At 41.5% G+C, this 21,690-nt stretch overlaps 1 protein-coding gene across 3 annotated transcripts in view; it reads right to left on the bottom strand.

Moving 5' to 3' along the window:
- Positions 1-21,690, bottom strand: part of ANKRD6 (ankyrin repeat domain 6) — a 108,028-nt gene that overhangs the window by 19,340 nt on the left and 66,998 nt on the right. For 2 of the 3 annotated variants that reach the window (XM_070733203.1, XM_070733206.1), the window contains exons 2-7: positions 17,404-17,502; positions 15,583-15,760; positions 6,071-6,169; positions 4,647-4,745; positions 2,701-2,799; positions 911-1,009 (exon numbers count right to left, since the gene is read on the bottom strand). In XM_070733203.1, coding sequence (XP_070589304.1) covers positions 911-1,009; positions 2,701-2,799; positions 4,647-4,745; positions 6,071-6,169; positions 15,583-15,760; positions 17,404-17,501 — 672 coding nt within the window. In that variant the 5' untranslated portion in view covers position 17,502. The remainder of the gene's footprint in view (positions 1-910; positions 1,010-2,700; positions 2,800-4,646; positions 4,746-6,070; positions 6,170-15,582; positions 15,761-17,403; positions 17,503-21,690) is intronic. The other variant, XM_070733205.1, reaches the window with a different exon arrangement.

The following is a 21,690-nucleotide window of genomic DNA, read 5'->3' as shown; positions in this document are numbered from 1 at the left end:
TGTATTGTGCAGTGCCCAATAACACAGATATGATGTTACAATAATCCTACAGCTCCAGTGTAAAACTGTAATATACGGAAAGATTAGCTGATGGGTTATCTTAGTGAAATTTCTTATAGCTTGGCAGAGCTATTGTTTTCACATGCCAGATTTTGTTTCTATAACATTATTACAAAGAAAATGTTGCAGTAAGAATTTTACATAATGGCCAGAATTGTACCTAATTACTTGATACTTTGTAAGTAAAACTGCATGACTGGAAATAATCCAAATTATTTGGTTATTTTCTAATTGTTTGAAATCATTACAGTACAATCCTGATATAAAAAGATCAGCTGGGAAGGCGGAGTACTTGTTAAAGTTATTACATTCAAATTTATGTAACTGTTGGATAATATTCATAAAATATACTGTAGCTTGTATAAAACAAATTCCTTTAAGATTAGTATGCTTTATGTAAATTTTCATACAATGAAAATTACAAAAAGTATGTAAATTAGGAGATCCATAGACCAAACCATAGACCTTCCTATTATTTAGGTATGAAATCTGAGTCAGGTTTTTTCCCACCCGCTTTCAAAGTCTGCAGAACGATAATCCATGGATTTGAATTACTACCACACCATGGTTTTAAAATTTTTATTTTACATGACCGAAAAGTTCATTTTAAAGTACAAATGTCATGGGAAAACGTCCAACGTAGTGAACATAATATGCCCAATTTCTTCAAGGCCATTCTGAACACCAAAAGAATATCGTGGACATAACAACAGGTTCCTAATAAATACACACTTCAATTGTTTTCTATTAGATCCAGAATGTGACAACCTCTATACCTGTCCTGAGTACCAGGATACATGTGAAAAACTGACAGTAAATGAAACACGGACATTAAAGTGCATGCACTGACCTGATTCTTTTCATGGATGGAACAGAAAGCAGTGAGGAGCAACCTAATGATGGGTAAGTGATTGTAACGAACTGCAACATGCAGACAGGTGTCTCCTGCCTAAAAATAAAGGGGAGGAGCTAAGCAAATCCAGCATATATATATATAAAAGCTTTGGCTAATGAGATGTCCCACCTTAAAGCAACACACACATTCCCTGGGAGGCCCTAAATCAGGGGTGTCAAAGTCAATTTCGTTGAGGACCAAATCAGAACTGTGCTTGTGGGGTCTGGTGGGCATGATTGACTAGGTGGTGTGACCAACCACTTGGGCATGGCCCCAAAGTGCCTGCATGTATCCTGTTCGCATTGGGTAGATTGGGCTGAAGCTATGCTGGCCTCTTTATGTTAGGTAGACTGAGCTGAAGTCATACTGGCCTGATCTTTCCACATTGGGTAGATCAGAAGGCCTTGAGTTTGACACCCCTGCTCTAAACCAATATGCACAAAATATTGATCACTACATTATTCTGCTAATGACAAGGACGGGAATTGAGAATTCTTATTCTCAGATGTCAACTGAGTAGCTGTGTTGTTATGATAGTATACTTTTGTGGTTAGCTCTGGCCCAGCTCCTGCCCCAAGGACTGTGGATGTGGGGGAGACATCCACATGCCGCAGGCCTGTTTTGCTCCCGGTGGAATCTGCTGATGAAGACTCCTCTGACCAAGAAGACATGAGTGACAGGGAGGAGGAGAGTGTGGCAGACAGCTCAGAAGGAGATCAATTATCTAGCTCCTCCTTGGATTCGGAACAAGAGTTAATGATACAGCCACGCATGCGGAGAGCGATGCATAGGCAGCAACAACTGAGAGATTATTATCAAAGAAAATGAGGCCACCTGTGGTTGGGTGGGGCTGTGGTAATTAGTGAGGCTGCTATAAATAGAAGCCTGTGGGTTTGGCCGTTGTGGAGGATTATCTGATCGTTGTGTTTCGTGCCTGCCTTGCTGACTTCGACCTTTGTGTGCTGATTTTTCCCCGCTTTGAAACTAAAGCAGAGCAAAGTGTGTTTCACTTTGTGAAAAAAGAAGGACTGTGAATTGCCTCAAAGCTGCAAGCTAAGTATCTCAGAACTGATAAGGCACTTGTACAAATTACCAGTTTGTTTGAAGACGAGTGCTCTTTGCTATACAAAAAGAGTGCTTAGTTTATTTGAATTTTCGGTATAAAGAACATTGTTTTGAATTTTCAAATGTGTGTGTGTCTGAAATTTGTATCTGTGAATTTTCGGGAGGTTTCTACCAGAGAGCTCGGCAGAACAGTATACTTTGCTCATATTTTAGTAATTACAAACAAGTCACCTGACACCTTTAGTTGCAAGTGTTCTGTTTATGAAGGAATCCCTGTTGTTGTCTAAGCTTGGTCCTTTTCTTATACATATTCTCCTTTATTGCTGGTTTTATACTCAGTGTACCAAGCAGAACTTTAAATCTTCACCCAGTCCACAACTAAAAAAGGTATTATTTGATTCCATTCAATTGATGATTCATGTGGGATGCTCATTCCAAGAAAATAAGCTTATAATTGGTATATGCTATTTTGGCATGGATCCACTAAAATCTCAAATGTATATTTAAATGACTCATGTCTGACACCAACATACTTGCAGTTATTATACAGATAATGAAACAATGAATGGATCACAACACAGAGACTCAATATGGATTCTGAAACATCTGTGTCCAAACAGTCAATACATTTGGTTTAGTAACATTTATTTTAAAAAAACAGTATATTTTGTAACACTCACATTGTTTTTGATTTCAGTCCGAGAGCCTCCAAGCAATAGAACTCGCACACTTTCAGAATGGTTGTTTTGGCAGGCCAAATGCAGTGGAGTGTTACCTGCCTTAAGAAAGGAGGGGAACACACTAATCATCATTAGAAAAACAACTATGGGTTGTTGTTTTTTAAAAAACAAACACACTATTTCTATCTAGGGAGGAAAGAATGAATATGAATTTTATTTTGTTAGAATTCGCTTTAGGGGAATAAAAAATCCCAGGAAACGGTTCAACATGACTGAGAAATAAGGATGTGTTTGTTATTTAATATATAACTGTCAGAGTTTATACTAAATCTGCACTTCTATTCTACTAGTTTTTCTCATCATTCCTTTCACCCATTTCCTCCCATGTTGACTGTATGACTGTAACTTGTTGCGTATATCCTAAGATTTTTATTAATATTGCTTCTTCATTGCTTATTTGACCCCTATGACAATCATTAAGTGTTGTACCACATGATTCTTGACAAATGTGTATTTTATTTTATGTACGCTGAGAGCATATGCACCAAGACAAGTTCCTTGTGTGTCCAATCACACTTGGGCAATAAAATTCTATTCTATTCTATTCTAACTACATATATGTGTATTTGTGTGTTGTAGATGGGGTGTATACTTCCTTCTGAAAGCAGGCAACAGACTTTTATTTCTAATTTGGGCCAGTGTGCTTACAGTAAAAAATGTCAATAAAGGTTTATTTCTCTCTCCCTTATAAGTATAAGTAAGGATTACCTGTAATATTAAGTGGTCGTTGAAGACATGAATGTGAACATGTGTATATGCAAACAATACTGTGTTGTTGCTCTGAAGATTATATAAACTGTATGATGCAATCAGTGAAGGGCTACCAAAATTTTTACTACCACACTGTGGGCGTGGATTATGCAGGACGTCATGCATTTTCTTTCAACATCTTTCAGTGCAAATTGGGTGCTCTGGGGTGGAGCTCCATTTTCGCTACCCCATTGCCGCCCCCCCCACCGGTCTGGGCAGTAGCCCACCCCTGGATGCAATGAATGGTGCTAACAATGAATGGTGATAAAAATTTTGATCTTCATTTACCTTATTAGTATTGAATTTGATAAATTAAAAACAATGGAATGTAGCTGGTTAAATTTCATACTACATATTATCTCTGTCTGCTAGCAAGTATACATAGATGTTTTTCTCTCTATTTAGGACACAGGAATATTTTCAAGATTTTATCGACCGAAGCCCATTTCCAATTATATTAATAATAACATGAGGCATCAATAGCAATAACAGGAAACATCTATTTTCCTGAGCTTCAAAACAGCACTTGCTTTAAAGGGAGAATACCGTGGTTGTATACTAACTGTAAGATTGAGGAAAAGTGAAAGAATAATACTGCCAGAGTTGTTAAATTATCTACAACCGAGCATATAATCAAAGCTACGGAATGCTTCAAGTATCGACAATCAATGGAAACTCTGCTTTTAATTGAACAACAGAAACACAATCACAAACAGGGATAATAATGCACCATCAACAAGGAAATTAATCAAGTCAATTTTGCTTTGCTCTTCTACTTTTGTGCCTAACTCTCCTATTGCTGATAAATTTATTTTTGTTTCTGCACTATTTCCTTCTTGCCTCAATTCATATTCCTAGTGTCATGGATCTTTACTACTTTGAATGCAATGCTCAAAGAATTTTAAGCCAAAATGAAATGTAACTGTGTCAGTGATCAAGGCAATCCATTTCTAACACAAAAATGTGTTCGTGAGGAACAACTGAGGCACAGCCAATTAAATCAAAAGAAATGTACTACTACTACTCAGGAAACGTCGCTGCCAAAAGCAACCAATAAGGAAAAACTGATGTCTTATTTATTGTGTGCCTTTGCCAAACTACAAGAATTGAAAAGCTCCTTTTGGTGTGTAGCTCACCTTGTTCCTGGCAAGGACATTAGCTCCTGCTTTAACAAGCAGCTTAGCTGATTGGCTGAATCCATGCCAAGAAGCCTCATGAAGAGCTGTGTTCCCATCCTGGGGAGCAAAACAGAAAAACAATATTTTTTTTAGAAGTAATTAAGATTATTTACTTTATATACATTGAGCATCAACACCCAAGAAATGCCTCGTAGTAACAAAGGGAACATTCTAAGCACTCTGCCTTGGAGATTGGACAATTGAACCACATTATTCCCTATTTTTATTATTATCTGTTCCCAAAAATATCAAATCACAACTGCCAGTTCTTTGGTTGGTGTTGGCCTTCATGCACATCGAGTTCTTCCAAAGAACCTAGGACATTGTAATGTATCAGCGTGATATCTGTAGATCCAAGAAGTGTGGCCTTTTGCAACTGACAGATGGAAATGTTGTCAACGCACAGATTTTCTAAGCGTTGCCCAAAATTTTTGGATATGGCACTCAGTATGTCAGTATGCCAATAAATATGAGATCACTATGGCAGTTTTATGCTATAATCTTTCAATTTCAATTTTTTAGGTCCATCATCATTATCATCATTTCTATCACTATTACTATTTTGCGCCTTTTAGTAGAAGCTTAGCACATCTATTTTGCTTGTTGCTTGCTGATGCCTATAGAGATTCTCAGTGATCCAGATAAGGTACATCATCATTATTATTATTATTATTATTATTATTATTATTATTATTATTATTATTAATAATAATAATTGGATTTGTATACCGCCCCTCTCCGCAGACTCGGGGCGGCTAACAACAAGGATAAAAAACAACATGTAACAATCCAATCTAATAAAACAACTAAAAACCCTTATTATAAAAACCAAACATACACACAAACATACCATACATAACTTGTAATGGCCTAGGGGAAGGAATATCCTAACTCCCCCATGCCTGGCGACAAAGGTGGGTCTTGAGTAATTTGCGAAAGACAAGGAGGGTGGGGGCCGTTCTAATCTCTGGGGGGAGTTGATTCCAGAGGGCTGGGGCCACCACAGAGAAGGCTCTTCCCCTGGGGCCCGCCAAACGACATTGTTTGGTCGATGGGACCCGGAGAAGGCCAACTCTGTGAGACCTTATCGGCCGCTGGGATTCGTGCGGTAGAAGGCGGTTCCGGATGTATTCTGGCCCAATGCCACTTTTTCTTTTTTCAGGAGGCAACAGGACTTTCTGCTTTTTCTTTGAAGACGTTTCACTTCTCATCCAGAAAGCTTCTTCCACTCTGGCTGGATGATGGAGAATTGTTGCTTTCTTTTTAAAGAAAGCTATACAAGTGGATAACCAAATTTGGCAATCCACTAATAACATTTGATGGCACAGTCTTGGATGGAACATCAAAAGCCACAAACAGAGGATCTTGGGCAAAATTGTTACCTTGTCTTGCCTGTCCAATGCACACCCTTCATGGATAAGAGCTGAGATAACATCTGTGTTCCCTACGACGGTCGCCCGATGCAAAGCTGTTTGATCACTCTGCAAAGAGAAGCAGTGATGTTTCTATTTAATGAAGTTACGTTACAATGATATAGACCTTTTCATGGGGAGAACATACTAAAATGACTGGGAAATACATTCAGCCCACAGATAGAAAGCAAAGCTATACTCTAGCTGTAACAGTCACAGGTTTGATTCACACATTCTGCTAAGTTATAATGTGGTTTACTTGTTTTTGGTCACAGCAGGTGGCAGCACATGATCAAATTTGGTTGATGGAGAGGCGTTTAGGATGAACAACTTTCAGAAAATTTTAGAGCCTGGAAAATTCCTTCTTTAAAAAAAAAATCTGAAAAAACAAACGAACAAACCTAGAGCTAGCTTGGTCTAGTGCAGTGATGGCAACCCTTTTTATTTTGCTTAGATGCCAAAAGGGCATGCTCATGTGTGATAGTGCAGATGTACATGCCCATATCCATAATGAACTTCCACTAGGCCCGTTGGGTCATTTTTCGCCCTCCCCAGGCCTCAGAAGAGCTTCCGGAGCCTCTGGATGGCAAAAAACAGGCCGAAAAGGCCTACTGGAAGTTCTACAGAAACGAACTTTTCGTAGGCCTGTTGGACCATTTTTTGCCTTCCCCGGGCTTCAAAAGAACCTCTGGAGCCTGTGGATGGTGAAAAATGGGCCCAACGGGCCTACTATCCACATGCTCCAGAGGCTTTTCTGAAAACAGGTGAAAACAGTCTCCTCCCCACTCTCCAGAAGACCAGTAATCAGGTGGCCAGCATGCACATGCATGCTAGAGCTGACATAGGGCAATGGCTCATGTGGCCTCAGATATGGCTCTGTGTGCCATCTGTGGCACACGTGCCATAGGTTCACCAACATGGGTCTAGTGGTTAAGGATAGGAACCAGAAGATAGTGAGTTCTAATCCCACCTTACGCATGAAAGTCAGCTGCGTGAGTTGGGCCAGACTAATCACTCTCTCTTAGCCCAACCACCTTATCACAGGTGGAGCAAATAGTAGAAAGGAGTACTAAGTATGTTCACCACAGACTTGAGTTATTTATAAAAATGAAAAAAGGGAAAGAAAAAACCACTTCCATACCTTTTAAAAGTAAAATACTCTGAACAGGAAAGGCCCCAACTCAAGGGTCTATTTAGTTTGGTGTAAAAACGGAAGTCAAAATATTATAGTTATAATAGTGCAGCAGACCCCTCCCCCAACCTTTCCCACAGAAGATGGTGACAGAGTGACAGCTCATTCTTTTTAGTTCTTTTTTTAAAAAAAATTAATTTTATTCAACTTCTCACCTTCCTTTTATTTTTATTTTATTTTTAGCAAGTAGAATTGATACTTCAATTTTATGTATTAAGTTTTTAATAATTAGAAATAAGAAATTAATTTTAAAATGAATAAATAAAATTGGTATCCTGGAGTATTGGAATGTCAATCAAGGACACAAAATTATAAAGCAGGAACAAAACAAGAACCTGAAAAAAATGATGACAGGGAAGTGCAATCCAGAGATTCAGCAAAGACCAAATCCAAACAATATACTTTCCCCTGAAAGACATCCCCTGAAAATAAGCCCTCTTCTGAAAATAAACCCTTCCCCAAAAATAAGCCCTCCCCAGGGTTAGGGTTAGGGAGCCAGAGCTGGAAATCAGGTAAGATGGCAAGAAGAGCCCTGTTTTGCTCCAAACACCCCAAAGTAATAAGTCCTCTGCAAAAATAAGGCCAAGTGCTTATTTCAGGGTTCAAAAAAATATAAGACAGGATCTTATATTTGGGAAACACTGTAAGACTGAGATGACCTCTGGGCAACCAAAGATTTTAAAAAAGACGTATTCCATCTTAAATGTATTGTATATAATTCTCCTCTCCTTCGTTTCTTTCCATTTTTAATTCTTATTCCTCATTAGACTGGGAAGTGAATTACTCTCCTTCCTCTGAGGTTGAAACTCTAATAGGAGGTTTTATTATTATTTTTAATTTATCAAATTTTTAAGGCCAGAAGAGAGATTGCTGTTTATGCTAAGAGTAATTTAAATGAAGACCTGGATTTGGTTGCGAAGAATTGCCATTTAGCAGCACAAACAGACATTGCTACACGTAATCAGCCAGTAAAAATATGAAATCAGCCAATGAAAATATGAAGGAACAAAAGATGAAGACTTTAACGGAAAACTATTCCAAACCAGCTATGAAACTAACTCACAACTTGTAAGTTTCAAAACCTACCTCTAACCCAGGGATGTCAAACGCAAGGCCCGTAGGGAGTTTAGATCTGGCCCGTAGGGTCGCCTTCGAAACAGCGAAGGACTGCCCCCCCCCCCGGTGCCTCTGCGAGACAAAATGGAGCTTGGAGGGGGGCATGTGCTGCCTCTCGAGCTTGATTGTCCATTGCAACGGCCTCCTGCAACCCTCTACCATCAAAAACGGACCTTGGGAAAGCCACGCACGGCACTCCCAACCTCCGTTTTCACTGGCAGAGCGCTCGGGCCACCACAGGAGCCCCCAACATGAGTGACATTGAGTAGGCCACGCCCACCTTGGTCACGCTCACCCAGCCCCTGAAATCAAATACAATCCTGATGTGGCCCTCAATGAAATTGAGTTTGACACCCCTGCTCTAACCCGCAGACTAAGTGGTTTCTTTATTTATTTGTTTTAACTCTAAATAAATATCTATAGTCTGCGAGAGAAAACTAATTTTGCAGAAACGCAGGATCTTGCTTCAAGCTGCTGAAACTGCTTTGAAGAAGAGCAGGTGGCACGACAGACAGGCAATATTACTTCTTTGTTGTAAAGTGTGCCCTAATGCGCTTAGAGAAATCTCCTGCCTTTCCGGCAGGCATGGACCTAAAAGGATAATGCTACCTTTTAGGCAGTTTATTTTCTGCTTTTCAAACTTAAGAACTTTTTAAGCAGGCTTTAGAGTCTGCCAATACTTTCTTTATAACAGCTGTATCCAGCCCTTGCTAAATTCTGGGAGGAGAGCCAAACCGGTGAGGGAGGATGGCACAAGACTATAGAGCTCCTAATCACAATCATCCACTCTGTGTAAAACACAGGGCTCCTTTAACATCAAGTCAGAACAGGACAAACCTGGGGAAAGAAATACCCTGGATTTAATTAAAGGAAAGGTACAGGCTTCAAGTAACATTTTTGAAAATGAGAAAGTCTTAGCTCAGCTATTTGCCACTGTCTCCCCAGAGGAAACACAACTGACTTTAAGCAACATTCAAATAGTTACATTGATGGTGCAGTCAGTCCAGGGATGGACCATGCCCCAGAATGCTGGGAAAGCCGTTCCGGTGGCGGAAATGGAACATGTAGCTTTGCTCCGTTGCCACAAAGCATGCACATGCCATGCACATGCAGCCGATGCGATTCCGGTAAAAATTACTGGGTTTTGCACCTGCCTTGCTTTCTACTTTCCCATGCCGTAGGCATCTCTCGACGCAGCAATGGTGTCCAAGTGAGTCATGGCACTGTACTCCTGAAGACCACGACTCGCTCGGGGCACCATCGCCGCACCAAGAGATGCCTGCAGTGCAGGAGAGAACAGAACAGGCCACGTGTCTGGAGCTTGGACCCTGCGCCATGGCCCATCTTCTCGGCAGGAGGGCACTCAAAGTAAGGGCTGGCAGCTGGGCGGTGGCTTGGTGGAGCGGGCAGGCCGCTCGTCGCAGAGCTGCCACGAACAGAGGGGGAGAGCGGATGGAGCTGCCACTCATGGAGGAGCCGCCACAAGCGGTGAGGTGAAGCAGGTGAGCGGACAGGAGTGTGGACGAAGCTGCTGCTTGCGGCAAAGCAGGCAGGCTGCTCTTGTCAGAGTCGCCAGGAGCGGAGTGGGTGAGCAGATGGGCTATTCATGGCAGAGCTGCCACTAGCGGTGCAGCGGGGCACGCAGCGGCTATCACCTTACTTGAAGGTTTCCTGACCTTTTTGCTTCTGTGCATGCCCGGAAGCAAAAAACCCCCATAAATCTCATGTGCGCGCATCCTCTGCACATGCTCCTGCATACTCCCACACTCCCGGCCCATTCTGGTAGCACTGGGAATAGTGGCCCGCTGCTGAGTCAGCCACTGTCACAACAAGCTCTCCTAATAGCCCCTCTGTGGAAATGCTGCTAAGCCCAGCTTCTGATTATACAAAATTCTCAATAAATAAAAAAGGTATTCTAGTCCAAAGCATCAGGTACTCCAGACCGTGGATGCGTGGCAGTGCTGTGGGTTGTAGGGCTGGGTCCAGGCAAGAAGCCCGCTCATGCAGGAAGGAAGGAAAGTCCTGGCCCACCTGGCATGGCTGGCAGTTCTGCTCCCCTTGCTCACCTTGCTCCCCTAGTTATGCTCCCCTGGCTGCATAGCTAGAGGTATAACAAGCAGGAAGAGGAGATTGTGATCCCGCTGTATAGAGCACTGGTGAGACCAAATTTGGAATACTGTGTTCAGTTCTGGAGACCTCACCTACAAAAAGATATTGACAAAATTGAACGGGTCCAAAGACGGGCTATAAAAATGGTGGAAGGTCTTAAGCATAAAACGTATCAGGAAAGACTTAATGAACTCAATCTGTATAGTCAGGGGGAAAGAAGGAAAAGGGGGGACATGATCGAAACATTTAAATATGTCAAAGGGTTAAATAAGGTTCAGGAGGGAAGTGTTTTTAATAGGAAAGTGAACACAAGAACAAGGGGGCACAATCAGAAGTTATTTGGGGGAAAGATCAGAAGCAACGTGAGAAAATATTATTTTACTGAAAGAGCTGTAGATGCTTGGAACAAACTTCCAGCAGACGTGGTTGGTAAATCCACAGTAATTGAATTTAAACATGCCTGGGATAAACATATATCCATCCTAAGATAAAATACGGGAAATAGTATAAGGGCAGACTAAATGGACCATGAGGTCTTTTTCTGTCGTCAATCTTCTATGTTTTTATGTTTCTTGCTCTTGTGGGTTCCGGCATGCACATGCATAGTAGCCATCTGGTCTTCGTGCGCACATGCACACCAGAAACCAGAAGACCAGGTGGCTGCTCTTTCAGTTTTTGGAACTCCCACGTGCATAAAGACCAGCTGGCTGGCGCACCAGAACCCGGAAGAGCAATGGGTGATGGCTCCATATGCCCAGAGAGTGCCACTTCTTGTACACCTGCCATAGGTTCACCATCACGGGCTTAGACTATTATTAATTCATAATAGAAGCCAACTTGCTCACTCAATAGATGTTTGTTGTAACAGTAACTTTAATCAGATCAGCATATGAACAAAAACCAGTGTAATGCTAACAGTTAAAGAAAGACAATGTCTTCTCTGGAAAAATTTCCCTCCATTTGAAAAGAATTTCAAATCACACAGCAGGAAATTGCTGCAATAAGTGACATTGATAGTTTCTGCCCCCATTGAAGCAGAAAAGCCTACAAAATAGTTAGTCAGGCCAGCTTTCTGTGGCTGTAGCAATGATGCTTTCCCTCATGGGAGATGAGCGGGTGACGGCAATACAAAATATCTAGCATAGGAGAACTCAAAGAGTTGGCTATAAAGAAGTATAATATAGTTTTCAGAAGATTATGGAAAAAATAATACAGGTGGTTCTTGCTTAACGGCTATTTCAAGGGAGCATTCAAAATGATAATGGCGATGAATGAGAGCTATTTATGACCAGTTCTTATACTTGTGATGGTCACAGCATCCTGTGGTCACGTGATCACTGTTTACAACCTTCTTTGCCTGCTTCCTACAAGTCACGTCACTTGGGAAGCTTTCACGTCACAAATGATGACTTTGTGACATTACACTTAATAAAAGTGCAGGATTCGCTTAGCAACAGGAACTGGAGATGTTGGAATTTCTGTCACTAAGTGACATGGTCACATGACATCTCTGAGTCAAAAGCTGATTCCTCTCTGGCAATTCAGAACGAACCAAATCCTATCGACTGCAATAGCAATTGGAAGCTAGAGGCTGCGCTTAATATGTAAATTCTACTGTAAATTTTATTTATTATTATTTTTATTTATTAATTTATTTTGTCCAATATACATTGTAGATTATAGAGAATATACATGTAGTAAAATATATCAAGAAAGAATAGAGGAGAAGATATAAGAATAAAAATAAAATAAAATGAGTCAATGAGGAATAGAGGGAACTATATAGGTATGGAAGAAAAGATAAATGAGATAAGGAGAGACAATTGGACAGGGGACGGGAGGCACACTAATGCACTTATGCATCTGTGTTAAGATAGAAATGTGTTAAGCAAATTTATTTATTTATTTATTCATTCATTCATTCATTCATTCATTCATTCATTCATTCATTTATTGGATTTGTATGCCGCCCCTCTCCGTAGACTCGGGGCGGCTAACAACAATGATAAAAACAACATGTAACAATCCAATCCAATACTAAAATAACTTAAAAAACCCCTTATTATAAAAACCAAACATACATACATACAGACATACCATGCGTAAATTGTAAAGGCCTAGGGGAAAACAGTATCTCAATTCCCCCATGCCTGATGACAGAAGTGGGTTTTAAGAAGCTTACGAAAGGTGAGGAGGGTGGGGGCAATTCTAATCTCTGGGGGGAGTTGGTTCCAAAGGGCTGGGGCCACCACAGAGAAGGCTCTTCCCATGGGTCCCGCCAAGCGGCATTGTTTTGTTGACGGGACCCGGAGAAGGCCCACTCTGTGGGACCTAACTGGTCGCTGGGATTCGTGCAGCACAAGGCAGTCCCTAAGATAATCTGGTCTGGTGCCATGGAGGGCTTTATAGGTCATAACCAACACTTTGAATTGTGACCGGAAACTGATCGGCAACCAATGCAGACTGCGGAGTGTTGATGTAACATGGGCATATTTGGGGATGTGTTAAGGTAGAAATAATGATATAAAGACATATTATCCAGCCATCAGAATATGGGAATACTGTAGTCCTCTCTATTCAGGGTAACACTGATTTGGTGCCTCAAATTAATAGTCTCATGTTTTCAGAAGGGGAAATAGCAACTCAGGTTTTGTTTTGCTTTTTAGCTAACAAGAGAATAGCCAGGGAAGTTTTTAATGCTTATTATGACAGAGCAGTTTCCAATTCATTTTGTTCATGGTGCACCATGGGAGACAAACTAGTTTTGCCCCAGCTGGCTAGCAGCACTCAATGGATGTTGGGTCATCCCGGCTTTATTTCACTGACCTCTCCTTGCATTGGGGCAGGTCCAGTGCTGGCTCCCACTTCTACCTGGAACTAGCTTTTCCCACTGGGGTGGTATTTATTTACCTACTTGAATTTCTTACATGCTTTCGAACTGCTAGATGGGCAAAGAGCTAGAGACAAATGACTGGGAGCTCACTCCGCCGTGCGATGCCATGGGATTAAACAGTGGGGGTGCTGGCCATCTCTGGTTGACCAATCCAGTGTCTTTAAGCCGCTGCCCACTTTGTTCCCTATAGTAATCCAGTTAATAAGAATACAGACTTGAAAGATCTTAACCACTTTTTTAAAACTTTATCTGATGATCAGCAAAAAGAAAAAGAAACGAACACAAAAGCAATCGATACACAAGAATACAAGAAAAGGCCAATTGCCAAAACCTCCCTGCACAATTTGGATGGTCAGTAAGTGCATGCACAATTCAAACATTTTAAACATTCATAGCCAATAGTCCAAACCAAGCTATCTTCCAATACCTCAACCATTTCACAAAAAGGAGCAACTCCTCATAGATAATATGTATTCTTCAACCATTCCAGATACCGATCCTGAGATCATATTCATCCAAGGAGACAGAAGTGATGAAATTTGTATTTTGATGACTCGATCTTATGTACATGATTGTATATATACTGCTCAAAAAAAATTAAGGGAACATTCAAATAACACATCCTAGATCTGAATGAATGAAATATTCTCATTGAATACTTTGTCCTGTACAAAGTTGAATGTGCACAACAGCATGTGAAATTGATTGTCAATCAGTGTTGCTTCCTAAGTGGATAGTTTGATTTCACAGAAGTTTGATTTACTTGGAGTTATATTGTGTTGTTGTGTTCCCTTTATATATTTTTTTATTTTATTTAGCAGTGTATTTATGTGCAACACTGTGACATAAAAATGAAAGGGCAGAATTTACTTGTGTAAGTCTTCATTTGGGTATCATCGTGGTTTGGAATAACACCTGAGATGACAGTATTTATTTATTTATTTATTTATTCATTCATTCATTCATTCATTCATTCATTCATTCGTCCAATACACAAATACATAGGAAGAAAAATAGACATGTGATAATATAAAAGAGGGTAGAGGAGAGGATATATGAAAGGAAGAGAATATATAAGATAAGTGAAAGAAAGGAAAGACAATTGGACAGGGGAAGAAAGGAACAACAGTGCACTTATGTACGCCCCTTACTGGCCTCTTAGGAACCTGGAGAGGTCAATCGTGGAGAGTCTAAGGGAGAGGTGTTGGGGGTTAGGGGTTGACACAATTGAGTCCGGTAATGAGTTCCACGCTTCGATAACTCGATTGTTGAAATCATATTTTTTACAGTCAAGTTTGGAGCGGTTCGTATTAAGTTTGAATCTGTTGCGTGCTCTTGTGTTGTTGCAGATGAAGCTGAAGTAGTCATTGACCGGTAGGACATTGCAGCATATGATCTTGTGGGCAATACTCAAATCGTGTTTTAGGTGCCGTAGTTCTAGGCTTTCTAGGCCCAGGATTCTGTTTCGAGTGGAGGCATAGGAGGATGCCTGTGAATGACTCATGTACAGAACCCACAGATTCCTTTTTTAGGGATGAGTCCATATAAATGGAAACAACATCCTTTGGTATTTGGGGTACAGTACATTCCCCTAGATAGGAAAACTCTAGAACAGTGATGATGAACCTATGGCACGGATGCCACAGATGGCACACAGAGCCATATCTGCTGGCACACGAGCCGTTAACCCTAGCTCAGGTCCAGTGTGGCTGTGCATGCTAGCCAGCTGATTTTCGGCTTACCAGGAGGCTCTGGAAGGGCATTTTTGGCTTCCGGAGCTCTCCGGGGTGATGGGGAAGGACATTTTCCCCCTCCCCAGGCTCCAAAATGGGCCAGCTAGGCCCACCACAAGTTGGGAAATGGGCTGTTTCAGGCCTCCAGAGGGCCTCCGGGCAGGCAGGGGAGGCCATTTTGCTATCCTGTGGCAATGAATTATGGGTGTGGGCACTCGCACATACATGATGGCATGCGCACAGGCTCTTTCGGCACCCGAGGGAAAAAAGGTTCACCATCACTGCTCTAGAATATACAGCGGGACTCTACACAAAAGGTAAATTACTTTGTGGAGCAGCATGTAAATAAGCGAGACATGCAACCATGCATTTTTGACGTAGACCTGACATGCCAGATGGCCATTCCGAATGCTACATGCAAGCTGAAAAGAGTTCTAACCTCTTTCTCTCTTTGCAATCTTCTAGGATCTTTTCTAGCCTTTTTCCTCTGTTTTTTCTTATTTTTTTCTTCTTCGACTTCTGTGACCAGGACCACCGCTCCCTTCACTATTTCTGGGGCGCGTGCTGTGTGAACACTCATTGGCCAATCAGAGATGGCATCTGGATTCCAATAGGGGCTTGCGGGATTAGCAGGGAGAAGGAAAGAATTACTTCATGGGGTTTCATAGCCTAGAGCAGTGTTTCCCAACCTTGGCCACTTGAAGATATCTGGACTTCAACTCCCAGAATTCCCCAACCAGCGAATGCTGGCTGGGGAATTCTGGGAGTTGAAGTCCAGATATCTTCAAGTGGCCAAGGTTGGAAAACACTGGCCTAGAGAACTGGCTCCCACAGGCTGAAAATTCATAATAATCCCATTCAAGGTCACTGGAGGTCATTCTTCAATTAATGATTAGACCTTTAACAATACATCAACAGCTATAGAACATTAAGTCAGCATTTAAAATATTCTACCATATTTAACAAGTTTCTTTATATCATCTGGCCGAGGATATTGTAATTATGAGGGTGCTGGTCATGAGATCGGTAGCTTATGATCGGTATATGTACCGGATAATCAATAAATGATTTATAGTTGGATATTTACAAATTAAAAAATCTACTACTTCCATGGCTTAGTGGAAAAAATAAAATCAAAATAAAAGGCAGCCTCTTGAAAGTTGGAAAATGTTAGCTATCCTGGTTGCTGCAAGGCTACATTATTAAAAGAACATGGGCATTTGTGCAAAACTATTCTACAGAAAAAAGAGACTGTCATTATTTCATGTAATAAATAGTAATCATTTTCAAGTTAAAATCACTTGATAATCTTCATCAGTTAATTAACTTTTGATTTAAGTTCAACAACATTTCTGGGGGGAAAGCTGCCCAGATTTGATAATATTAATAATCAAGATTCTGTAATCTTATGGATAGTAGCAAAACCACCGTTTTTGTAGACAGTCTTTGCACTCATTATTTTTGTAAAGGTTGAAAACGGCCAAGCTTAATCGACAAAGAGTGCAACTAATCAATCATGAACCCTCTGGCCCAAAGTTTCTTAGTTTCATGAACTAATGATATGCCCCAATGCATTTCTATAAATACAAGCCTTCTTGGACCAGGTTTCACCCTTTTAATACAACTGCCAGAAATGTAGACATTGACCGCTCAAAGACAGCCAAACAGAACTTGCACTGAAAAGTTAATTGGCATTTTGGCCTCTTCAAATATAAACTCCTACCAAATGTTTCTCAGGGAAAAATAAATCAGCCTTTTTCAATGTCCTTGATAGAAGGGCAAATGTAATTGTTTTAAAAAAGAAAGTTCTAACATACTTCCAGCAGATAACAACTAGTTCTTAATTTATCTATATTCATTTCTTCCTGCAACCACTTTTTAAAATGTTATCTGGGAAACATTAATTTAAGCCAGGTATGTCAAACTGGTGGCCCATGGCCCAGATGTGCCACATGCAGGCTACACCCATCCCAGCTCCATGAAGGAGGGAAACTTTGTGATATACGTCACATGATAGCAACCTGATGCTGCGAGTTTGACACCTGTGATTTAGGCTATTGAAAAGAACGCCTAAAGTAATTGACCTGTATTGTCATCATTCTTGCTAATGCCTCTTGCAGGCTGACCCAGAGAGGCTTGGAATCAATTTTAAAATAAGTATTTTTCAGGCAAACACATTTTCCATAATGAGCCATACGTAGCTGATTCTTAAGTTTACAAATGTGAACAGCTCCTTGCGAGAATGGTTGTGACTACTCACATCATCCTGAAGATCCACGTCACAGCTTGCTTTGAGCAGAATCTGGACCACATGGAGATGACCTTTGTAAGCTGCAAGATGGAGAGGTGTCCGCCCATGCTGGAAAGCAGAAGATACCAATTGCTGAACAAGTTTTAAGACCAAAATTTAGTACTGTAATCTATGTATTGTAGTACATAGAAACATAGAAGACTGACGGCAGAAAAAGACCTCATGGTCCATCTAGTCTGCCCTTATACTATTTCCTGTATTTTATCTTACAATGGATATATGTTTATCCCAGGCATGTTTAAATTCAGTTACTGTGGATTTACCAAACACGTCTGCTGGAAGTTTGTTCCAAGGATCTACTACTCTTTCAGTAAAATAATATTTTCTCATGTTGCCTTTGATCTTTCCCCCAACTAACTTCAGATTGTGTCCCCTTGTTCTTGTGTTCACTTTCCTATTAAAAACACTTTCCTCATGAACCTTATTTAACCCTTTAACGTATTTAAATGTTTCGATCATGTCCCCCCTTTTCCTTCTGTTCTCCAGACTATACAGATTGAGTTCATTAAGTCTTTCCTGATACGTTTTATGCTTAAGACCTTCCACCATTCTTGTAGCCCGTCTTTGGACCCATTCAATTTTGTCAATATCTTTTTGTAGGTGAGGTCTCCAGAACTGAACACAGTACAGGTATAGTGCACAGTGTAATAATTTGGAATGAAAACAATTAAAGGAAATGATTTTACATTCCCAAGCCCACTGAAACGGTTTGGATCTGTATTTCAGTATTTTAACAGCAAAGATGTAATTAAGTCATTTTACACTTGGCACAATAGTCCACATTAAGAGTCTTTCAGAATAAAACCATACATTTCATTTGAGAATAAGCATTATTTTAATATAGTTTTTTAAAAGATAAATGTAATGCAATGTGCAAATATCCATAAAGGCATAGTGTGGTTGGATCTTTAAAAACAAAGCAAGAAAAATAAGAATCAGTGTTCAGATCCCAACCAGGATATGGTAGAAGCAGGAAAATCCATTTACCCCAATCTCCAAAGGGAACTCAAATTTAGAAACTTGCTTTTATTTATTTTTAAATATCCTAACTAGTTCTAATTCATTTTTTGGTGTCTTATTTATTTTTGTGTGTCTTTGATGCATGGGTACGGATGCATGTGTGTGCGTGTGTTAACTTTCAAGCTTAACACAGAACTAGAACTTGGGTTTTCTCTCTCCTAATCCAGCACCTTAATATTGAATAATACTGACTCCTCACTCTTGCCCTCACACACACACACACACACACACACACACACACACACACACACTTACTTTCTACAGACCATTGAGGTGATCTACCAAAGCCTGAGGTGGGCTGCCAAGGTGGAACGTTGACATGTGCTTGCCCCCGTGTAGTGATGGGCTCCTAAGGGAACGGTCAGGAACACAGTTCCGGTAGCAAAATTTTGAGCTCCACCGCTGTTGTGGTTAGCTCTGGCCCAGCTCCTGCCCCAAGGACTGTGGATGTGGGGGAGACATCCACATGTTGCAGGCCTGTTTTGCCCCCGGTGGAATCTGCTGATGAAGGCTCCTCAGACCAAGAAGACAGGAGTGACAGGGAGGAGGAGAGTGTGGCAGACAGCTCAGAAGGAGATCAATTATCTAGCTCCTCCTTGGATTCAGAACAAGAGTTAATGATACAGCCACGCATGCGGAGAGCGATGCATAGGCAACAACAACTGAGAGATTATTATCAAAGAAAATGAGGCCACCTGTGGTTGGGTGGGGCTGTGGTAATTAGTGAGGCTGCTATAAATAGCAGCCTGTGGGTTTGGCCATTGTGGAGGATTATCTGATCATTGTGTTTCATGACTGCTTTACTGACTTTGACCTTTTGTGTGCTGATTTTTCCCCGCTTTGAAACTAAACCAGCGCAAAGTGTGTTTCACGTTGTGAAAGAAGAAGGACTGTGAATTGCCTCACAGCTGCAAGCTAAGTATCACAGAACTGATAAGGGACTTGTACAAATTACCAGTTTGTTTGGAGACAAGTGCTCTTTGCTCTACAAAAAGAGGGCTTAGGTTAAGTGAATTTTCATTATAAAGAACACTGTTTTGAATTTTCAAACTTGTGTGTGTCTGAAATTTGTACCTGTGAATTTTTAGGAGAAGTCTACCAGAGAGCCCGACAGAACAACCGCAGAGCACCCAATTTGCACTGAAAGATGTTGAAACAAAATGCATAAGCCACGCCCACAGTGTGATAGTAAAAAGTTTGGTAGCCCATCACTGCCCCTGTGGCTCTGAGTGCGTGCCCGGAAGCAAAAAAAATCTGTGCTGAAATACAGGCGCACCTGCGTCTCTGCTCACAATTCTTCTACCTGCACAGCTAGTAGCAGAATTGCGCTGGACTCTGCTAGAACTCAGAGCCATGGGAGCAAGCACACGTCAATGTTCCACCTCAGCAGCCCACCTCTGACCTCAGCTTTCTGATATTTCTCAACAATCAGCTGACCAAAGCCTAATTCATGAAAATAGACCATTTAACTGAAGCATGAAAGTATTAATACTCAACATGAGAAAACTGACAATTTGTGAACTGATTTTGAGTGCAGTTACCAACTGTAAGTCAGCCACTCACAAAAACACACACACAGTTGAAGTAGTGCTAGAGCACAATCTTGATCACATTCCAGTTCTAACTCTTTAACAAATGCTTGACAAAACTGCAAGTCAAAATGCTAGGAAAACTCCCAATCGGGTGCTTACTAGAATCTATTTGGATTCATAAGCACCCAACTAGATTATCCTGATTAATCCTCCCACTCTCAGGACCAGGGGGACAACACATTTCATCTGGATCAGGAAGTGATCTGACCACGCCAAAGAGCTCAAAGCAAAGTCTTTCATTTTCAGATCACGCAAGTAAAAATGAAGTTTTATGTATGTCCACCTATGTCAGAGGTGGGCAATTAATTTTGCCATGGGGCCTCATTAGAAATTGAGATTGTTTTAGAGGGCCTCACTAATATAATTAACTCAGTTCTACCCTCTTCCTTGTTTTCTTTCTCCCAAATTCCCCCCCCCAACACACACACACAAAGAGCGCAAACCTCCCCCCTGTTCCTTATTTATTTATTTGCCCCTCCGCTCTCCTCCTCCCTTCACTTCCTCACTCGCACTGCCCCTTCCCAGCAGCCCACACCCCAACTCCCGGCTGGGCCCACCCCCACATTATCACAATAACACTCACTTATGGCATAATAACACCCAATATGGCATGAAGCCGCCTGCCTGCCTTCCTCCCCTCTGTGTCCTATCCTCTGGGCTTTTGTTTTTCCCCCCCGTCTTAGCTGCGCAGCCTGTTCCCGCTGTGGTTGGGTTGCTGCTGCTTCCGCCCTGAGCCTCAGCAACTGGCCCCCCTCCCAACCTGCTACCTTTTGTCTGGCACCGCAGAGAGGAGAGAGCCATGAGGAAGGAGGGATTGTTCCTTTCCTGCAGCAAAACAGGACTAAAAAGGGCGACCCCGATTTGTCCCGCGATGGTGGGGCTCTAAGAGAACCTTGTTGGTGGGTGCTTTTTTGTCCTGTTCATTTGAGGCGCTTGTTCCCCTACCTCCCACTCCATGGCTTCCTCCTCCAGGAAACAGGTCACAGATAGAGTGTGGGCCGGTCACAGACAGCGGGCGGGCCGGATGTGGCCCGTGGGCCGCCCCTTGCCCAGGTCTGACCTATGTGATCAGGCAAACCTTGCTGCAAACCCGTGGTTACCATGAACATCATGAATTCCTAAGTCTTTCCCGCTACTGACCTGAGGGCATAGTAGCCAAAATCCCCCAAAATAACTGGGGAATTTCGAAACAACCCAGTCATAAGGTCCAGAAGGCCAAGAACAAATCTACCAGGCAGCAAGACAGATGGTCCATCAACAGGAACTCAAACATCTCCTTACAGTTTAACTTTGTACTCCAGAAGATCATATCACCATTGCAGAACATTGGCACAATCATTATTTCTTTCCTTGAGGTTATGACAAAACCAAGGAATGCAGATACAGTCATATCTCGTCTTACGAACCTAATTGGCTCCAGGGGGAGGTTCGTAAGACGAAACATTGTTTCCCATAGGAAACAATGTAATGTCAATTAATCCGTGCAACCAAAAAAAAACCCCCGCAAAAAAATGCTGCCACCCGGCTGTCACCTTTTAAAACAGCCTGGGGGCTTCTCAGCGACCTCCCGAACGCCAAACCCAAACTTCCGGGTTCGGCGTTTGGGAGGCCTCCGAGAAGCCCC

The sequence above is a fragment of the Erythrolamprus reginae genome, chromosome 1 (genome assembly GCF_031021105.1).
Source record: "Erythrolamprus reginae isolate rEryReg1 chromosome 1, rEryReg1.hap1, whole genome shotgun sequence".
In the NCBI taxonomy this organism is placed as follows: domain Eukaryota; kingdom Metazoa; phylum Chordata; class Lepidosauria; order Squamata; family Dipsadidae; genus Erythrolamprus; species Erythrolamprus reginae.
The sequence above is the reverse complement of the archived record's forward strand: the minus strand, read 5'-3'. Positions and strand labels throughout refer to the sequence as shown.